The 20,041-nt window shown below is 59.2% G+C and overlaps 1 protein-coding gene across 1 annotated transcript in view; it reads right to left on the reverse strand.

The window, feature by feature from the left end:
* Nucleotides 1-5,263: 5,263 nt before the first annotated feature.
* Nucleotides 5,264-20,041, reverse strand: part of LOC119091334 (plexin-B-like) — a 63,402-nt gene continuing 48,624 nt past the window's right edge. Inside the window, exons 7-16 of the mRNA XM_037214061.1 lie at nt 17,759-18,124; nt 12,906-13,403; nt 11,342-11,998; nt 10,136-10,868; nt 9,633-9,775; nt 8,978-9,460; nt 8,426-8,485; nt 7,706-7,859; nt 7,370-7,546; nt 5,264-6,897 (exon numbers count right to left, since the gene is read on the reverse strand). Coding sequence (XP_037069956.1) covers nt 6,089-6,897; nt 7,370-7,546; nt 7,706-7,859; nt 8,426-8,485; nt 8,978-9,460; nt 9,633-9,775; nt 10,136-10,868; nt 11,342-11,998; nt 12,906-13,403; nt 17,759-18,124 — 4,080 coding nt within the window. The 3' untranslated portion in view covers nt 5,264-6,088. The remainder of the gene's footprint in view (nt 6,898-7,369; nt 7,547-7,705; nt 7,860-8,425; nt 8,486-8,977; nt 9,461-9,632; nt 9,776-10,135; nt 10,869-11,341; nt 11,999-12,905; nt 13,404-17,758; nt 18,125-20,041) is intronic.

A 20,041-nucleotide genomic window follows, 5' to 3' on the forward strand; every position in this document is an offset into this window, starting at 1 on the left:
GGAATGTAAAATGGGGCGTGGATGTGAAATTAAACATAATCACAGCGGCGGCACCAAGTCAGTGCAGTTCGATGTTCGTTGTCTTACGCTGGATTTCATGTCTTGTGGTAGGATATGATGAATTTCCGCTCAACCCGATCCAGTTCAGAGTATTTCGCCGACCGCGACTGCATGGGGGGGGGGGGCTATAAGTGCCCCCCCCCCCGCCACACTAAGATCTAATGGTCTAAGCAGCATAAGTCAATGGGCAATCTGTGGCGCCAGCCAATCTCTACCAAATCCAGGAGTCATCTAGGTAACACATAGCATGTGGCTCGCGACCTCGTGGGTCACGCCCAGTGCCTCGAAAGTGACTTCAGGCCTCGGACGAAGCTGGGTTTGTAGAGCATCTCTGGCATACTGATTTATAGCTTCGTAACAGGCACCATACGAAAGTGCACACCATTCCGCTTTCAAATAATTTCTTGTTATTAGCAAAGAGCAAGGGGGAAGTATGAGCGACAATATCTAAGTTGTTCACAGTTTCTTGTGGATGGAAAACTGCTGCTTTGAACTAGACTTTAATTATTGTCAGGAAATTTATAACAAACAAAAATTTTGCAGGTTATTTTTGGGAAAAGCCACAACCAGAATATGTCGGTGATGTCTTTCCCCACGTCTTGAACAATATCTTAACGCGGTGAATTTCTCTCGAAAGCCACGTGAGAGAACCAATTCCCCCGCCCCCTGATGTGTCAAAAGATATCAAACTGATTTTAGCTGTTACATGTCAAACAAAAACTTGCTCTCTGACCTAACTTTTCTTTACACAAAGAGGGTTTGAAGAGCGTGAGTGGTGAACTCATGAATTTAAATAAAGCTAAACTTATTGAACCATCTAAACCAGGCATTCTAAAGACCTGGGTTCTGTGGTGTGCCTGTTAAAAAATGACTCAGGGCGCCAAAGACTGAGCGGGGATGGAGACCACTCAAAGACGTACTGTGGGGAGTGGCATACAGTACATAAGTTAAAATTTTGCGTCACAGTTAGGTAATATTTTGTGACAAAATATACCTGGAATACGCCTTCTACGTAACTGAGGTAAGACACGCCCTAAGCGGTGATGGGAGAGTGGGATGTGGGGTGCCAAGACAGTGACAGTGGAGATATGCACATGAAACCACATTCATAGATTCCACATTCATGAACTTGATACGGCACGACATCCTTGCGGGCATACTTAAACGACTGATTATTAATAAAGTTGACAATTATCTATGTTGACCTGGCATGACATAGGTTCGCCTGTTACGACCTCATGTAACGATTCTGAACCCATGCCACGAGAGGATCGTGGGAGATCGATCATCATCGGGAAGACCAACAAGCGTCCGAATTTGAACATTTCGGTGGTTGCGATAACACTAATGACACCATTTAGCATAACCTAGCATGACCCGGTCCGCCAGGACGTGACAAAAGATAGGTTTGGCGCTTGTTGAGGAAACCGAGAGCTTTCAGGTCGCCGTTACAATTGGTTTCAGCGCTGTGCCAGGAAACCAGTAGTGGAAGAGCATGTCTCCCAGTATCTCGCGGGTTAACCTTCATAATGCTTGAAGAGCCACGTAGTGATGTGGCGTCATACCACTGCTCACCAACGTAACGTTTTGTTTTTTAGAGGATTTTATGACCAACATGTCTGCTATGACCGCCTCGGACTGGTAACGCCTCTGCGCCGCCCTTCGCCAGACGCACCTCTACGCACGGTGGTGTTCCACAACATCCCAAACACTAAAAACTGGCGAGAGGTCAGATGCGACCAGGCCGGGCTCTGGGGCGAAGGTCATCTTACGCACGCCTAGAAGTGGATGAAAGCTGGAACCTGACGGGCAAATGTAGTGTGCGTGGCATGCTCGTTCGGCCGTTTTTACCAGGACTTTTTGGTTTAAGCTGTGCTAACATTAATAAAGATTTGAATGACTTCTGAAGCGTGTTTTGACATAAAAAAACAAATGATGTTGCAAAATCAGCCTCCGAAAAATTGTTGGGAGACTGGGTGCTAGGCCGCAGGCGTTGTTGTCTGGCGATATAGACATCTCCGCAACCCGAGCGTGCCTATTGCACCCGTCTCTGATCCTAGACATTATTTTTCCGATAACAAACTCACCATTTGCCACTGGGAGCAGGCATTCATCATTTGATGTTAATTTTGCGACCTTGAGTCACCCTGATAAAGTCTCCAATGAAAAGGCAGGTACGAAATAATCGTACTGCTCCGCTCTTCAATCATAGAGGTTACCTTAGTTTGGTCATAGCTTTATTGGCGTCAAATGAACTGTACACACTTTTCTTTTGTTCCTCTCGGAGTTTTTTAAACGTCGTTAAAAGACTCCTATGAGTGGTAATAAGAGACAAGGATAGGTAATTTTGCAACGTGCATGACGTAGATTGGTTCCAAAACATAATGGCATGTGCATTAAACAGGAAGAACACTCGAAGAAGCTTCCAGAGCCTCAAACTGCGCGATAGAATGCACGTAGAACGCTGGCTTTCAGTTGATCGAGTCAATAGATGTTCGAATCTAAATGCGTTTATTCCGTCATCATGATAAGATACTTAGCTGCTGCCCTCCGAAAGCGTTATGTCAACATGGTATTTACATCAATCTCGACCAATTTAGCATGCCGTACGGTATACCCCCATCACATGCATCTGTCTCATACCATTATCACCCATTGGACGACGCAAGCGCGCAGCCCTCGTTTATAATCGGGGCGATATAAAAGGGAAGTCATAAAGTTTAAATTGGCACCATAGGCTAAAAAGCGAGCTAATCTGGAATGTGCAATTGGGCTCGGCAGGCAGCCGACAATCATCTATTGTTTATTGCCCTTGGCCTCTTCGTTGCGGGATCCAAGGTGAGCATAATGAGCAGGCCAAATGGGCCCAGTTAAATAGACTACTATCACGGCACTCAGGAGTGCTCTGTGGTGTAATAAAAATATTCTTCTGGACGCCTTTTGTTTGTATATGGTTGCGCAGTGGCTTGAAGGTCATCGCCGTGGCCTTACGTACGCAAAGTCATGCATTATAATGGCACTGAACTTTTGTTTGTAAAGTTATTTCACTTCGGACTTGGACTTGTGTTTCAGGGTGTGAATGTGATGTGAGAACTCCTCGGCCTCACAGTGCATAATGTAAGGGAGGAATGGGTGTTGCGACGTTCACAAACCCCGCGGCGACAACAGCCTCTGCGCAGCAACGCATTATTTTGACCCTGTATCACTTGCGCTTGCGTAAGGAACCGAGTCCACGGTGCTGTGGTGTATCTGTCGTGAGTTCGGCTGGTCGCACGGCCGTCCCGCCCTGACCGGACCAGACCTCGGCCACCTCCACGCGTCCCGTGTGACTGGATGGCCGCGAGCCGGGCAGCTGCGACCGTCCTCGGTCGCAGCAGCATCGGTCGTCCTCCGCCTGCCTCATCGTATACCCATGACGAGGAGTGGGCTAAATAGTTCGTATGGTCAATCAAGATGGAACAGGCACAGCATATCTCAGTCAAGATAACGCTACCAAACACTCGTGCGCATGTGCGTTGTATGCGTGTCTGTCTACGTCGGCATGTGTCCACGCGCGGGCTCACGCGAGCGCGCGGAAGGACGGCCAGGTGCGGACTGCGGTCACCATGAGTTCCGTTGGAGCTTGGGAACGTCAGCGACGCCAGGGCCAGCCGTGCGATACACATATCGGCTCTGGCGACGCCAGATCAACGCCGCATCTGAAGTTCAGCTATTTGAGGACTCTTTCAGCAGACAGATCGCAGCATTGATCAAAGGTCTCGACTTGTGAAGTTCTAAATGTCGTGAAGCCTCACTTCCAGGCCGTCCATCCACGAGAGAACGCGTACCGATGCGAAATGAGAAACTCATTTCGTCTCAGTTTGTGACCATCTTTCAACAGCTCGGCTGCTAAATAGCCTTCGCGATGGTTAACACAGCAATCTAATTTTAGTGACGTATTTCCAAGGCGGACCAAGTGGAATATGCATGGAACGCTTCACGCACGAAATTCACACTAATTGCCAATTTACCGCCATGCATGTAAACGTCGTACCCACTGCTTGTTAAAGAACAAAGCCGCTTCGCACGCCTCGGCGAAGCAGCTGAACTGAACGCATCAATAAAACAGCTCTGGCACCTCATTTTCTTCGGTGGGGCGTGACAGTTACACTTGCGAGCCCCGGATGGGCGGCGGCGACGTCGTGACGCACGGCGCAAGGGGCGGAGTCAACTCCAGCGGGCAAAAGTTAATTGGTCGAGCGCCTTATCAGGCCCGGATTGCAGTCATAATGGCGTGAATTGAGGAAATCCGGCAGGTGGTGTCCGTCGGCGACGGTGCTGGCGCCCGGCGGCGGGCGCGCGCACTAGCGCGGCGCCAGCTCCAGTAGCCGCGCGGTAAATGTCAAAGCTGCGCCAATCCAGAACGGATGGGCCGCGCCGGTCGCAGCAGCCGAGGACGCCCCCCTGATTGGTGGTCCCGCGTCGCCGTAAATTCGCCCGTCGCGGCTGTACGTGCTACCTAACACAGCCGGAGGCCGCCGGCCGGCACCGCTGAGGGCAGGGGCGAGTGATCGACTGGCGACAGGCGGCTTTCGACTACGAGACACAGGCCGGGGCGAAGCCGTAGATCGACGTCAGGGGACTCCCGACGCTGAGAACGGCGCTGAGGTCACAGACCGGCGGCACGGCACATCCGCGACATCCGACGAGGTCAGAATTTGCTGCGCCGGAGCCGCAATACCTTGATGCCAGGCCTTGATGAGCAGGAGTCCCGTGGATCAGTGGCTTTGGTGGGTTTAAAGCGTCCGGTAGCTGATAGATCAGTGGCTGCTGCTGAACTGCCGCGAATGTTGCTCAGTGAGACGAAGTGTTTGCGTCCAAGTTATGCTTGGAAGTGCAGCCAGTCGTACTTGATTCTGGGCTGCCTGTATTTAAATGGCACGGGTTTTAATCAACGACGTTAACACCAATTGACCAATGAATTCAAAATCGAAGCCAATCCTCCGCCAGAACCTGCCGACCTTTAGTTGTGATTACCTGTTGTGACTGAAGAACAGCGACCCAACATTTAATTTTCTGGGTGGCGACCCCACCGGCTTTGTGTCGACATCGCGATTAGTACCCAACATGTGTAGCCAAACGCCCATAGGCTAATTAGATGCGAGCCTATCACCATAATTAATTGTTCCTCTGGGTCGTCATTAACGCGCACGAATTACGCTTCGACTTTATTTACATTTTATAAATATCATTTTGTACAAAATCAATGCACAATACAAGAAAACATTGCAGCGTATAACATATCGATCCTGCACGGCTTACAAAATATAAAATGCCTAGACTTAAGTACACCGGCGCGCGGCGCGAACGCACGCGATAAGGACTAGTTGCGGCGCTCGCCGCCAGGGTTCGGCGGCGCACTCTGTCGTGGGTCGCCTCCGTGCCGCACACTGAGCAGATACCACAGAAGCCACCAGCAGGGACGCCGGCAGCGCGGTCGGCCGGCGAGCCACCCGCTAGCTGCGACGGTCAGGCGGTCCCGAGCATTGTGCGGGTCGCAAAGAACTGAGCTTCGCTGGATGGACAACAAACAATAGGCCACTAACACGCTTTGGACGCTGCCCCCACGATCTCGGCGCATTTGGCATTGCAGTTGGCAAGAGAACACGAGACAGACAACCGCGGAGCGCCGGCGCATTCCACCGCGACAGAGCAGCACGGACGCGCCCCATCCCTTCCTCAATGAAATATATCACAGCTTATAAAATCTGTACACGGTTCATTTTGGCGATTCTGCAATTGGAATAGCGCGCCGCGAGAGCACTCCGTGACTAACGCTCAGTGACTAACGCCCCAACGACACCCAGGCACTACGAGAACCGAAACCGCGCGGCGGACCTCCGAGAGAGTGCACGACTGGGACGAGGCGACGGGCCAGCGCCCGATCCGGCGTCCCGACATCACACCCGTGCCTCGAACGGTCCGCGCGCCCGACCCCGACCCCTGGACGAAGGCGCGGCGCCGCCGCCGCCGCTCACAGCGCGCGCCACTAGCACATGGAGGTCTCCTCCCCCTCCATGGTGCTCTGCACGTTCTCCAGTTTGTGCGGCAGGTGGAGGCGGCGGCAGTGCTCGTCCGACTCCAGCGCCTTCATCACATCGTCAAAGTACTTGGTCACGTATATGTAGAGCTCCTTGAGCGCGGCGATCACGTCGAACTGGCCGAGGTGCGCCACTGACAGCCGCTGCATGTGCGAGTTCAGTTCCTGGTCCGTCACCGTCGGCAGCTCGTTGACGTCGCGGTAGAAACGCTCAACTTGCGACCGGTAGTGCGGTAGGTCCTTGGCGAACAGCAGCTTGTTGGACGGCGAGTCTTTACCGAGCCGGTGCTCGGACGTTGAGCACGCGTCCATGAAGGTCTGCGCGATCACCGTCAGGCACGAGTCGACCGTCACCGACTTGTCGATGTCGAACAGGAAGTCGGGGTTCTTGATGAAGTTGACCCAGAAGCGCAGCGGCAGCGAGTTTGATTTCCAGGCGTAGGTCACCTCCTCGCCGTTGGGCACGGCGTGGACCCGCGCCGCCTCGTCGAACAGATCGAACAGCCACTTGATGGCCGGCGGCAGCGTCTCGCCCGCGTCCAGGATCGTCGTGAGCAGGTCGTCGACGAACTTCTGGATGGTGCCCTTGGTGGAGAGCAGGCGCGTGAGGAAGATCTCGGGGATGGCCTTGTGGGAGCGCTCGCTCCGCTGGCTGGCGTACTCACAGGCCGGCCGCACCAGGTGGTACATGTTCACCTTGCGCAGCGTGCCGTTCTGTGACGGCGACACCGATGTCGGGATCGAGTAGACGCTCGAGTCTGTCGGCGGAGAGTGGTGGTCAACAGGGGGCCGGCAGGCTGCACCAGGGGACGCGTGGATGGTGACGCCGCAAGCATGCTCGATGCGAGCCTCGCATTGAAACGACGTTTGCGATGTTGTAACGTTAGCAAACGCCACATGCCGAGTTTTAACAGCTCAGATTCTTACGTAAGTAGTTCATTTGTTTCAGCTCTTTCCAAATCAGACTGTGCCGCAAAATTGTAGCGTTATGAGAAGAAACTCCTCATTTCATGGGAACGCTTGCACAAACATCACGCGCACATGTGCGTATGCGCACGAGGCGACACCCTCTGATCTCAAGCGCAGGTCGCAGACGGCAGAAAACAGCTGAGCGACACAGCCGCCTTAACCAGAACAAAGGCTGTCGTGAATCGCTCGCCTCTCGCTCGCCCTCGCCCCATCTCAGTCTGGCCCCGCGGCTGCCGACCCGGCGACCCCTGGAGCACTCACAGGGACTCCTGGTGGCGGGCGAGACCTGGGAGGCCTGCCGGGGCACCAGCGACATCACGGCAGAGTCCTTGACGCCGTAGTGAGCCAGTGTGTTGAGACGGCGCCACCCGTCCACCATCTTGCTCGTCAGATCTTCATCGGCCAGCGTCAGGTGGCCGCCGCGCCCGTGGCGCCACTCTGCGACCGAAAACGACAGTTCAGCTTTCTCGCCCGCGGCTGGGTGGCGGAATAAGAAACGGTTCGGTGCTAATGAGCATCAAATATTGACATGCCCACACATAGTATATTCATGGGGGCGAGCCGCGTCTGCCGTTTCGTAGCCAGGCTGAGACTTACCCAAGTCGACCTCGTGAATCGAAGGCCGCAGCGTGTGTGGGGTGTTTTTGTAGAGTGCGTCCAGGATTTTCGACTTGACCTGGTTGATGGTGTCGCAGTCCAGCACGCGACACTGAACTTTCTCCTCCAGCTCCTCAGGAGCGATTTGAAGGGTCTGAAAGGGCAGCATTCGTCAGTGCTGGCGGTGCTCTAGGTCGCATAATAAGCCAAGAGATAAAAACGTAATACCACTAACGCAAGCCTATCATAAAACCAAAAACATGTTACAGCTGTGATGCAACACTAAAAAGCTGGAAACATTCCCCAATACAGGACAAATTTTGACACCTTAGAAAGTAAAATCGCCTAGTCATCCCAGCACACCTCATGCACTTGGGCTAACTAGAGTGTCTCAGAGAGTCAACCGACCGTGCTATCGTCGGAGGCTGGTGCTGCCGTAAATCGGAAGAGAGCGTGACGGCGGACGCGCCGAAACTAAAACACGGGAAGCCCGTACGATAGACCAGCTCGTAAAATTTAAAGGGGTTAGGTCAAGAGGTTATCAAAGAGTGTAGAATCCCAGGCAAGTTCAGACAAAAAGCATAAAACTTGACAGCACGTTGCCAACTATTTTCAGCCGTTCATTGTTGTTTTGCTGACAAACGTTATCTTCTCGCTACCTGAATCGAACACTTTCCGCCATGCATCACGTCCTGTTACCCAGCTTTTCAACAATTTTACCTGGTACATCTGGTACGGAATCTTTTCATAATGAGGATCCTCTTGAACCAAGTGTATCGTCTGTAAAGATCGGCAGATCGGTTAATACAATCCAACCAAATCTTCACGATTTTACTTGCCAACAGAACAAGATAGGGCAAATGGCACGCTACCAAAAACTAACGGTCCAATGTTATTCATGACCCATCTGTGTCGAGATTATCAAACTCCGTACGACAGACATACCTCATAAGCAATATCTCTAATCCCTACAACTGCCTCGAACCTCGATGTAGGGATATAAAATGGATACGAATGTTTCGAGTGCATAGTCGAGTCGACGCCAGTTAGCTGACGGCCACGTGCATGGAACGTGCAGCTGGCCGGTTCCCAAAGGGCAATTACCAATTCAGACCTAATCCATCCAAACTAGCGGAGGGACACGGGTCCACACGAGCATTGATTCGGCTGGCGACGAAGGCGGCTTCTTCCCGACAGAAAACCCGCACACAAACGCACCGCCAGTCGCGCAGGAGCGTTGTCAGCGGCCGCGCGGGAGGGGGCGCTACTCACCACGGTGCTGTGCGGGATCTGCTCGCGCAGCAGGCGCTCCTCGGAGAGCGAGTAGCGCGCGTCGTGCGTGAGCGCGTCCACCGGACCTTTCTCCACCTGGTGCTTGATGGCGGCCGTCAGCAGGAAGAGGCTGGCGGCCGAGTCGCTGCGCAGGTGCTCGTACAGGCAGAGCGCCATCCAGTTGGTGAGGAACTTCTCCACCACCGACTCGGTGCGCCGCAGCATCAGCTGCGGGTACTTGGAGCTGATGGACTTGTCGATGAGGCGCAGCAGGAGCAGGCGCAGGATCTCGGTCGCGTACTCCATCTTGGACATCAGGATCACCATCAGCAGCGACGCCACGTTCACCTTGTCGCGGATGCTGAAGGACTTCTGCGACTCGAGGACCTCGATGAACGTCAGCAGGAAGTAGCGGTTGTTGATGAGCTGCTCGAACTGCACCATGGCCGTGTCGAAGTTGGTGCGCGTGCCGTTCACGCGCAGCTGAAAAGAGCCGCTTCGTGAGACGCTGGCGCGCAGTCGGCCACCAAACAAGACGACACGCCATTCAGAACCGGCCACGTGATCATTACTCTCGCAGTGCCGATCAAAGCACGCTCTATGACGGATTATCCGTGGCACCGGCCGGCGCGGCACCGTTCGGGGGAGCGCTCACCTTCGGATCGGCCAGGATCGGGTGGTCGGTTACGCCGGGGAAGAACACCTTCATCACGAACGTGCGATGGTCGAAGATCGGGATGCCGGTCGACTCGAGGTCCGCCGTGAGGTCCGTGATGTCCGTCTGCAGCTCGGCGAATGCTGGAAACGCGTGATGCCGTCAGCCAGAGCGCAGCACACGCTTGCCGAAACACGCCGAGTGAGACCCCGGCGGTGGTGCCTCCCACATGGCAAACTTGAGGCTCCATAGGTCGTCAGCTGATCTGATAACGCCCTGAGGACCAACCAAGCAACAGCCCCAACGACACCGCAGGCGCCATCAAGGAGCAAATATTGGCCAGCGGCAAACGAAACCCTCGCCTGTTCGGCTCTTTACCCTGGGCTAAGCTTAAACATTAAAGAAATGTCGACTTCCAGTGTTGCCGTCCTTACACCAAGTCAACAAAGAGAGTTATCTCAGCGCGAGTGCGTTCGTGTGAGCGCGTGTCGAAGTCGACGCACCTTGCTTGCACTCCATGCGCACGTTGCTCTCGAGCGTGTCCATCTGGATCTGGATGCGCTTGTACTCTCGCTCGGCCTGGGTCGACTTGCGCCGGTAGACGGCCAGGATCACCACCGACAGCAGCACCAGGATCACGCCCGAGACGGCGATGCCGCCCACCACCTCCGGCGGGAACGTGTACGGCTTAATCATCTCGTAGCGCAGCAGGCCGAGCGGGAAGCGGAGGTTCTCGCCGACGCGCACGACCACGAGCGGCACCTGCTCGGGCGTCGGCCGGCCCAGGTCGTCCGTGCCCGGCGGCTGCACCGCCGGCGGCGTGCACACCAGCTGGCTGAGCGCCAGCGAGGTGACGTTGCACGAGTGCGTGCCGATCAGCACCCGCATGTCCGACTCGTCGGCAGCCAGGTTCAGGTTCTGGCCCTCGATCACCAGCGTGTCGCCCTTGTACAGCTTCACGCGACCGGGGAAGGGCATCACGACCGGATCCTGCACGTACAGCAGCGTGCTCCGCATCAGCGCGCTGTGCTGCTTCAGGTTGCGCACGCCGGCCACGCTGTCCATGATGAAGCCGATGTTGAGGCTGAGCACGTCGTCGTGCGGCGGCCGCGGCGAGCGGGCGTACTTGGACGGCTTGCCGCGGATCTCGCGGCGCCAGCCCGCGCCCCGCACGGCGCGCGGGTCCACCGGCGGCGACGGACACTGCATCTGGGAGCTGCTCAGCACCCGACACACCTGGCGGCCAGAGGTCACTTCAGGTCAGCTCAGGTCGGGGGCGGGCCGACAGATCGGACGACGGGGACGAACGACCCCGAACAGCGATAATGCAAGCCGACGAGGAGAGGACTCGTTTAAAATACAACAACCGTGCTGCTCTGATCAGGCAATGACGATCATCTGAGTACGATCCCACGCCAGGCCGACCGCCGGGAGGGCCGGCCGCTAGCTAGCAGCCTGCAAAGCTGCCGGGCTGCGCACTTCCCAGATGTTGGGCCCGATATACCACAAGACAAATGGCAGCGTAAGACTCCATCACACAGCTCACTGCTCATCAGCGGAGCTTCTTAAGCCGCGCTCCGTTCATCTCGGCGATGAATATAAATCGTACGGCGGTTGGAGCTAATCACGCCGAGCGAGCGCATCCGATGATTAGCAGTGCTCTAATCCGGTCGGCGCGCCGCCATAAATCACCGACGCGCCGCGCTCACCGTGGCGTTGAGCACTTTCTGCTGGTCGTCGAGGAAGACAGTCATCTGCGGCTCCTGGATCGAGTCCAGGTTGGTGCCGTGCACCATGATAAGTCGGCCGCCGGACTCGGGCGACCGCAGCGGCTTGATCTCCAGCACGCTCGGGTCGCTCGTGTAGTTGAACGGGTTGCCGACGAGAGTACGGTTGGCCGCGTCGATCTGCAGCGTGAGGGTGCGCACGGAGCGCGTGCCGTCCGACGGCGCCGTCACGCAGCTCAGCTGGCCGGGGCCCTGCGTCACCGCGCACGGCAGGTGGTCCAGCCAGACGCGCACGCGCGAACCCACCGTCAGGTGACCGCCGGAGAGCGTGAGGCGAGTGCCGCCGCTCTCCGGCCCCGTGCGCGGGTGCACGTCGAACAGCTGGATGTCGTGGTAGCTGTACTTGACGGCCGACTCGGCGAAGCCGGCGTGGTTGCCGACGGCGACGGCCACGTTCATGGGGTGCGCGGTGGCGCCCGTGCGGCACACGATGCGCACGGACACCTGGTACTCGACCAGCGCGCACGGCACGTCGCCGACGAGGATGCGGTCGCGCACGTCCGCCGCGCGCCGCCCCAGGTTCGAGCCCTCAATGGTGAGCAGCGTGCCGCCCTCCACCGGCCCGCTCAGCGGGTAGATCTGCCAAGGACAGAGTCGGGTCAGAAGGGTCGGGTCACGGGTCGCTGACGCACGAGCGAGGTCACAGAAGCACGCGCGGCCTCCGCCGATCCGCGCTGCGGCCATACCTGGGGAGATACGCACCGGATCAGCGCGGTTGGGTCACAAGGTCAAAGACAGACAGGCAAGGTCACAAAGGGAGGGAGGACCGCGATGGCGGGCGCGCAGACGTCACGGTACGACAGCGCGATGTCGCGCCGACGACAGCTGTCCGATGGAAACGCTGCTATCGATCGATCACCGACAAAGGCTGGTACGAGCAAGGGCATGTTGATACAAAAACCGGCATGGGTTCTGCGGAAAAAGGCGCTCATTGTCACATACCGCGCGTGATCGCGAGCTGACATGCGCTAACCGCGCCCACGATTCGATCTGACCCGATGCGGCCGTTCACACTTCAAACGGCGCGGAGACGTCGGCCGGGCTCGTTTTCAGGACAAACACATCGGGCTTGACGTCTATTGACTAAACAAGTGGCCCCGGGGGAGGCCGCCCGTCAATATAATGGAAATAGCCGGATAGACCAGACGCCAATGCTGGAAGGGGCGAGGCCGGTCTAGACGCTATTGAGGCCACTCCGATGTGACAAAATAATGCGAAACGCGGCTACTTCCGCCAGTGGAAGTTCCGTGCGCAAACAACCCAGTAAACATCCACGCCAAAGCTTGTCACGTTAAACGAACGCCAACTGCCCCCTCTTACCGTACTTGGCACGGCTGAGGCCCACCAGTCGAACAACAACGGCACCGGCGAGGCTCACGCAAGAGTCACGCTGCGTGGTGAACAAAGAACATGCGCGAACACCAGGCGCGCTGAGCACCAGCTGCGTGGCAGAACGGGACGGGCACTCCGGCACTCCGGCACTCACCAGGTCGATGCGTGGCTTGGGGCACTCGAGCGCGGCGCCCTGGCCGCAGTCGGCGCGGTGCGAGCAGGCGTCGCCGCACCAGGCGCACTCGTAGCGCGATGGTCGCGTCACGCAGAGCGAGCAGTCGGCGTGGCCGCGGTGGCTGCCGAGCACGCCGCACTTGTACAGCGTCACGTTGGTGGCGTCCACCAGCCGGTCGCCGTCCCAGACGACCGTCAGCCGCGCCGTCAGCTCACTCTCGGCCGCCTGGTACGAGTACGAGGTCTTCTCGCAGATAACTCGCTCGCCGCGCTCTACGCGGGCGGGCACGCGCATCTTGGCGCCCTCGATTTCGACGATGCAGTGGAAGACGGCGGCGCCGCCCGGCTCGGGGCGCGGCAGGTTCTCTGCCTGCACCGCCACCTCGCTGCGGCGGCCGTTGGCGAGCAGGATCGGCGTCGGCGACGGCTTGAAGCGCGGGCAGAACGCGCCGCCGTGGGTGACGAGCGGCGACGGGTTCTGCCGAGAGAGGCACCGGGTCAGCGGTGGCGGCGCGCGGTGCGGGTGTGGGTGTGGGGCCACGTCGGGAGACGGTCTGTCGGCCGAGACTGCACGTGACGAGAGTGCAGAGTCCTTCCGACGGGGGTGAGCGTAGAGGGGACGGCCGGCGATGGTGGTGTAGCGTTCCGCCGAGAGGGGTTAGTTAAGCTACCGGGGACGGCACGTGATGACCGTGTGAGGTTCTGCTGAGAGGTGGGTCCGTTCGTACGGTCGGCACGTGATGAGGGTGTAGGGTTCGTCAGAGACAGGGGTTGCGTTAGCGACGGGCACGTGATGCGGGGCTCGACCTGTCAGCGGGGAGACCAGGAAAATGCCTGCCCTGAGCCCCCGAAGCGGCAACAAATACCGACGGCTCACGGGCGTGCGAGATATTTCGACACAGCTGATCAATGCAAAACACAGATTTTAAAGGGCGCGCCGACGGACGAGTGTTTGCCGTCTTCACGCGGATCGCCCGCGCCGCGGCCCTGCTGTCACATGTCACGCGGCGACATGGCCGGCTGACAGCCGACACACCAGCCGGCGCCGGACACCTCGCAGGCGCCCCCTAACCGGACAGCTCGACGGCGAGCAGCCGCCGGCCACCCGACGGCGCCCGGCGCTGCACGCCCGCCGCGCTGTAACCGGGCCGCCGCTGCGGAGCCTCAGGCTGCGGCGCCGTCGAGAGGCGAGGCGTCGCAGCACAGCCGACGCGTGATTTGGCGCGAGTATAGCATCGAGTTCGGGCGCATTTCTCCCGCGTGGCGGCGGAGACATTTCGCATGACGCCTGGCATTTTTCTGCAGGCTTCAAACTACAGGTGGGAGAGAGTCTCGCTTGTGTGAGAAAACGCTTCGCTGAGGTGGTGCTTCGCTGTCAGTCTGACCCAAACTCGACCGCGTTTGAGGCAAAACGGCGGCGTGCAGCCCGGTGGGGCCAACCCCCAACGGTTCGCGGCCATTCGTCGTCGCCGCTTTCGTTGGCCATAATCGCCTTTTTACGAGCGGCCGTGTCACCGATAAGCGAATTTATCGCCAAAACGGAGCAAAATCTGCCGGCGCCCATGAATACCGCGATGTGCCCTGGCAACCCCGCTTCGACGCGTCTGTGGCGTCGGCAACCGTGCCACCGACGGTCGCCGCGGGGAGGCGGCGAGGACGCTCGCAGGCGCCTGGCGTCAGGTAACGTCCCGCTGGCCGAGGTCAGGCACGCTGACGCCGTCTGCCGCGGCGCCGCAGCAGCCGGTCGGTCGGGCGAGCGGCGGCCGGGCCCAGGGCGCTGTTCGGCCTGCCGGCGCCACTGGCACGGCATCGGCGGGAGTCCGCTCCCCTCTCCGGAAACACGGTGCCATTATACGCCCGGAGCAGCAGGCAGCCACCCCCGGGCGGCCGCGGTGGGCGGCCGCCGGGACAGCAGCCGACCACGGACCGAGGAGGGGCGGGGACGGAGGGGATGGGGGGGGGGGGGGAGGCGGCGGACCGCGCTGCCGGCCGAAGCACCCTCGCGCTGCTGCCACTGGGGAAATGCGATGATTGAAAGAGTTCATTTTTCAGCGCTTTTCAGCTCCGTTTCGATGTGTCCGCCCAAACAGAGAGAGTCACGCGAACGGAAGGTTTTCCGGCTGGGCGTGCTGTTTGTTCGTACGTTGAAAATGCCCGTGAGTTATCGCTTGGGTCCGCTTTGGATGGCATTCATGCGCGTTTAGACGGCTCGCGTGTAGCCGGGTCAGGTTTCAAAAACGCCAGAGTAATCTACATAAATTACGCGGTTCATGAGCGCAATCAATAAACATGACCCTTTCTGTCACTGTTTCACAAATCATCCGAACTTTTACAGTTTGCAAACAGTGGCCCCGCCGGCAGAGCATCGTGCGGTCAATCGTTTCTGGTGCGCGCACTTCGCCACAGTTTATCGATCGAACTTTTACTGTCGGCCGCACCAGCGACGTATACGGACTGTTCTATTAATCTGCCGGGGCTAATGAAATCATTGCTGTTCCCTCGTCTCTGGTTGCATGCGATTCGTCGGTAAATCTTCCCCCGCCACTCTGTCTTCGTTAAGTTTTCATGGGGAGGGCCGGGCAGAGCAGACGGCGACGCCTGGCGAAATGCAGTCCTCTTTGGAGCGTGATAATTCGCCAATTTGGTGACAAATGTTCCGCGAAACTTGCCCGACAAACGGGTGGAAAATACGCCGAAAATATTCAACTCCACTTCACAGCCAATTCGCGGCCGCGCCGAAGCGCACGATGCAAATGAACAGGGCTCTTCAGAATGGGGAATTCGAGGGGCGGCGCGCCGGCCAGCTTTCTCCTCGCCGCCAGGCGGGTCACGTCGCGCCCCTCTCGGCGGCGCCGGGCGGCGGCCGGCGCCGTCTGCACGGCGAGGGGCGCCGGCCGACTGTCAGCGGTGATCGACACTTGCAGCCGCGTCGGGCCCGACGGCCCAGCCCCAGCCAATCAGACCATCTTAATCCAGCGGCAATTTATCAGAGCGGTGAGCTCGGCCCGGCGCCCCGTCGGCCGGCGCCGGCGCCGGCGCCGGAAAAACGGCTGCCGGCCCTGGCAGCGGTCGGACGGCAGGAAACGGGCGAACACTCACCGCAGCAGCACGGGAAGATGATTGGGAAGAGGTGGGAGATGACAAGACAGAGCAAGAAAAGCAGAGTGGCGAGAAGAGCAGGGGGACGAGTGGCCTGGGAGAAGACGGGGAGGTGACGAAGAGGGAGAGAAAGAGGGGGGAACGCGTGGAATAAAAATGGAGAATCCGGGGAAGTGTAGGTTTCCCTCACACCCTCATGCAAATGCATAGCAGTGCCAGGGGTGCCAACACCCAGGGCGAAACAAACAGAGAAATACAGAAGGGCGGGAGCTGCGGGTGCCAGAACGACACTGTATTCACCCTAATGACCATTTTCGCCCGCGGCGATGATTAATCGCGAAGGGTAGTGTTTTCCGACGGACCAGGACGAATGGTGCATTCCGTGCTCCCGATCCACCCGAGGGGAGGACACAGGGGCGGGCGAGATCCATCAGCTGGGCGCAGATAGGGATCCCGGGGAGATTAGAGAGAGCCCTGCAGATGTTAATGAATCGGTTCACGAGATGCTATGGGGACTCTGCTGTGTTAAACCCAGCCTTGAGAGCACGGAACTGAAGGGGAGATAAGCGTTTCGCACTTCTACGCAGCTTGAGAACTAAGAGGTGTTTAGGCTCTAGAAATTCAGTTGCTGAGTGCTTTCTCTTGTGGTATCGCTCGACAGGTTTTTAGACATATTTTCCAGCAAACAATTTTAAGACTGAAACTTGCCGATGAAAAAAATGCAACGAGGATAGTGTTTTGGCACTGGCGGCTTGCCGGAGGTTTACCAAACATCAAACTAAACGTTTAGAACTGGCCAGCCCATTGTTCATATCCAAACCCTATCAGCAGACTACTGAGGCGGGAAGCGGGTGGCCGGGGAACGGTGCGCCCCTCCACCAAGCTTCAGGCGTAAGGGATAGTAACTTATTTGGGCCTGCAGCCTTTTTTGCCGCTAGGAGTGAAAAAGAAACAGACTCAACGTCGCAAGGAGAACAAGCTTTGGAAATCCTCATCACTTAAGTGTCCAAAATCTGACCAAAAGGCGCGGTTTTCGAACAGGTTTCGCTTCACCCGGGTACCCCCCCCCCCCCCCCCAAAGAACCAGCATAGTTTCCACGTCCAAGTCGCGGGCTCGTTGTCACATATGCTCGCCTCTTGAGCAGTTTAATTTTCAGAATCGCGAGCGACTCATGTTGAAGCCTCGAGAAAGCAAACGTTCCACTGACGTCCGGAGAGCGCGTGCCAACGCCGTGACAGGCGGCGGCCCATCTCGGTCAACAGCGGCGGACACGGCGTCTGACACCAACATGAAGGGGCGCGACGCGTCGGCCAAATTGAAACCGCCCCGTGCAAGTGCCGGCGGCGGCGGCGGCGGGCCGAGCCCATCCGACACGCCCTGTAATCACGCCCGCGCCGGTCGGCATGCAGACTCAATACTGGATCGGGTAAACAGGCGGTGCTGGGCGGCCGCCGGCAAATGAGACGTGTCCGACGCACGGCCGGCGAGGCCGACCGATGGGAGGCGGCGCCGGCCGCCGCACGCGATCAGGCGGGGGAGGGGGCGGGGGGGGGGGGGTGCACTGGGGAGCAGGGAATAACGGGAGAGATGCACAGGGAGGAGTAAGTATCAACATGAACACGCAATGCAATGTTAGCGCAACTTTGCCCGGCAAAATACAAAGTATGTGAAATTCCAGCGAGTCCAGGTTCCACTGGGCACAACACACGGTGGAGATAGCAGAGGCTACTCACGTGCTCCCCGGAGACGACGGTGCGGCGGCAGACGGTGGCGTTGTGCGTGCACACATTGTCGTACACGCACCAGTTGCACGCCCAGGCCGAGCTGGCGCAGGCGGCGCACGTGGCGTGCCGAGAGCAGTCGTAGTAGGAGAACTGGCGCGACACGAAGTCCTTGTTGGTCTCGGAGGAGCGCACCGAGAGCGGCACGGCCACGTGGTCGGCGCCGGCGGGCACGGCCGGCCGCAGCGCCGGCGGCGGCGTTCGGCACGACAGCCCCGAGGCGGTGACCAGCGCGTCCGAGGGCGCCGTCTCGCCGAACACGCACTGGTACTTGGCGCCCGGCGGCAGCGCCGGCAGCGTGCGGATCGTCAGCTGAACCTGGCGGCACGAGACGACGTCGGTCAGCGCCGATGGCGACCTCCCGCTCCCCCCGGGCCCGCGGGCGGCTGACGCGGCTGGAGAGCGGCGTCGGTCAGCGCCGATGGCGACCTCCCGCTCCCTCCGGGCCCGCGGGCGGCTGGCGCGGCTGACGCGGCTGGAGAGCGGCGTCGGTCAGCGCCGATGGCGACCTCCCGCTCCCTCCGGACCCGCGGGCGGCTGGCGCGGCTGGCGCGGCTGGAGAGCGGCGTCGGTCAGCGCCGATGGCGACCTCCCGCTCCCTCCGGACCCGCGGGCGGCTGACGCGGCTGGCGCGGCTGGCGCGGCTGGAGAGCGGCGTCGGTCAGCGCCGATGGCGACCTCCCGCTCCCCCCGGACCCGCGGGCGGCTGGCGCGGCTGGCGCGGCTGACGCGGCTGACGCGGCTGGCGCGGCTGGAGAGCGGCGTCGGTCAGCGCCGATGGTGACCTCCCGCTCCCCCCGGACCCGCGGGCGGCTGGCGCGGCTGGCGCGGCTGGAGAGCGGCGTCGGTCAGCGCCGATGGTGACCTCCCGCTCCCCCCGGACCCGCGGGCGGCTGGCGCGGCTGGCGCGGCTGGAGAGCGGCGTCGGTCAGCGCCGATGGCGACCTCCCGCTCCCTCCGGACCCGCGGGCGGCTGGCGCGGCTGGCGCGGCTGACGCGGCTGACGCGGCTGGAGAGCCAGCCGCCGGCGTCGGCGCCGACGCGGATGCGGACTCGGGGTCGGGTGGCAACGCCGGCGGGGTGACGTAACCGCCGGTGCACGGGCTGTCGCGGAGGTGCCGGCTGGAGCGTGCGGCGCGCGGTTCTGACGAGAAGCGGCTGTTTTTGCAGCGGCGAGAGCAAAGCGCCGCGCCGAGGGCCGTGGCGCGACCCGCCCGAGCCAAACAAAGAGTGAGTGAGGAGGGAAGAGTGGGCAGAGGGGCACGAGTAGCCGGACAGAGCACGGTCGCCGGTCGACGACAAAAGAAAGGAAAATAGCAGGAGTGCAGAGCAGAAATCGAGATGAATGGTTGGCGGCGGGACGGAGGGCGAGGGAGAGGACCGCTGGGTGAATGAGGAATCAGCAGATGCAAGTACAAAAACGGAGAAACTGAAAGACCCGTGGAGGGGAGCGTGGACAGAATGAAGGCGATGTTCCCATTCGGCGTCTCCAGAGTAATGCTCGCTTTCCGCGAAGTCGGTGACGAGCGAGCGCGTGAGAGAAGGATGCTACTGGGGGCGAGCCATCTATGCGTGATGGAAGTTTGCAGCACATAGATATAAACGACAAGCTGGAGATAATGAGGCGTTTTTAAATGCCGGTAACACACGCAAAATCGCATTGATATAACGTAATAATATGGGGAACGTTAGGGCATTTCCTTCCGACAATCACCGTATAAGCTATAATGTTTCAGGTTTTAGTTCAAATAAATCCAGGCAGTTGCCCGCTGGACGCCGTTGATAGGGCGAATGGCACAGTTTGGACGCTAACCTGAAATCCCGCCACCCGTTAGCTGTGCAATCTCTTCCTGGGATGGCAAATTTCCAACATCCCGGCCGACAGCTAGGAGCATAATGAGGGTATATCGCCTGCCCGATGCCTTTTCGGAAAGCGGTGAAAAGCGACCGCAGCACCGAAACTAGCCGGAGCTGCGCCAACACCGCCCACACCAGCGGCAGCACCAGCACAAGGGCCGGCGCCACAGCACCAGCGCCAGCACCACCAGCGGCAGCGGCGCCACCGGCGCCCAGCTCCGGCCAGCGATGCCCCGTGTCCAGCGCCCGGACGGCAGCGCCGCCGGCGGCAGCAGCGCCACCGGCGCCCAGCTCCGGCCCGCGATACCCGTGTCCAGGGCCCGGACGGCAGCGCCGGCGGCAGTCCGCGTCCTATCGCCGTTTGTCACCGGGCCGCGC

Source organism: Pollicipes pollicipes, unplaced genomic scaffold (assembly GCF_011947565.3).
Source record: "Pollicipes pollicipes isolate AB1234 unplaced genomic scaffold, Ppol_2.1 Scaffold_3447;HRSCAF=4054_pilon_pilon_pilon, whole genome shotgun sequence".
NCBI lineage: Eukaryota > Metazoa > Arthropoda > Thecostraca > Pollicipedomorpha > Pollicipedidae > Pollicipes > Pollicipes pollicipes.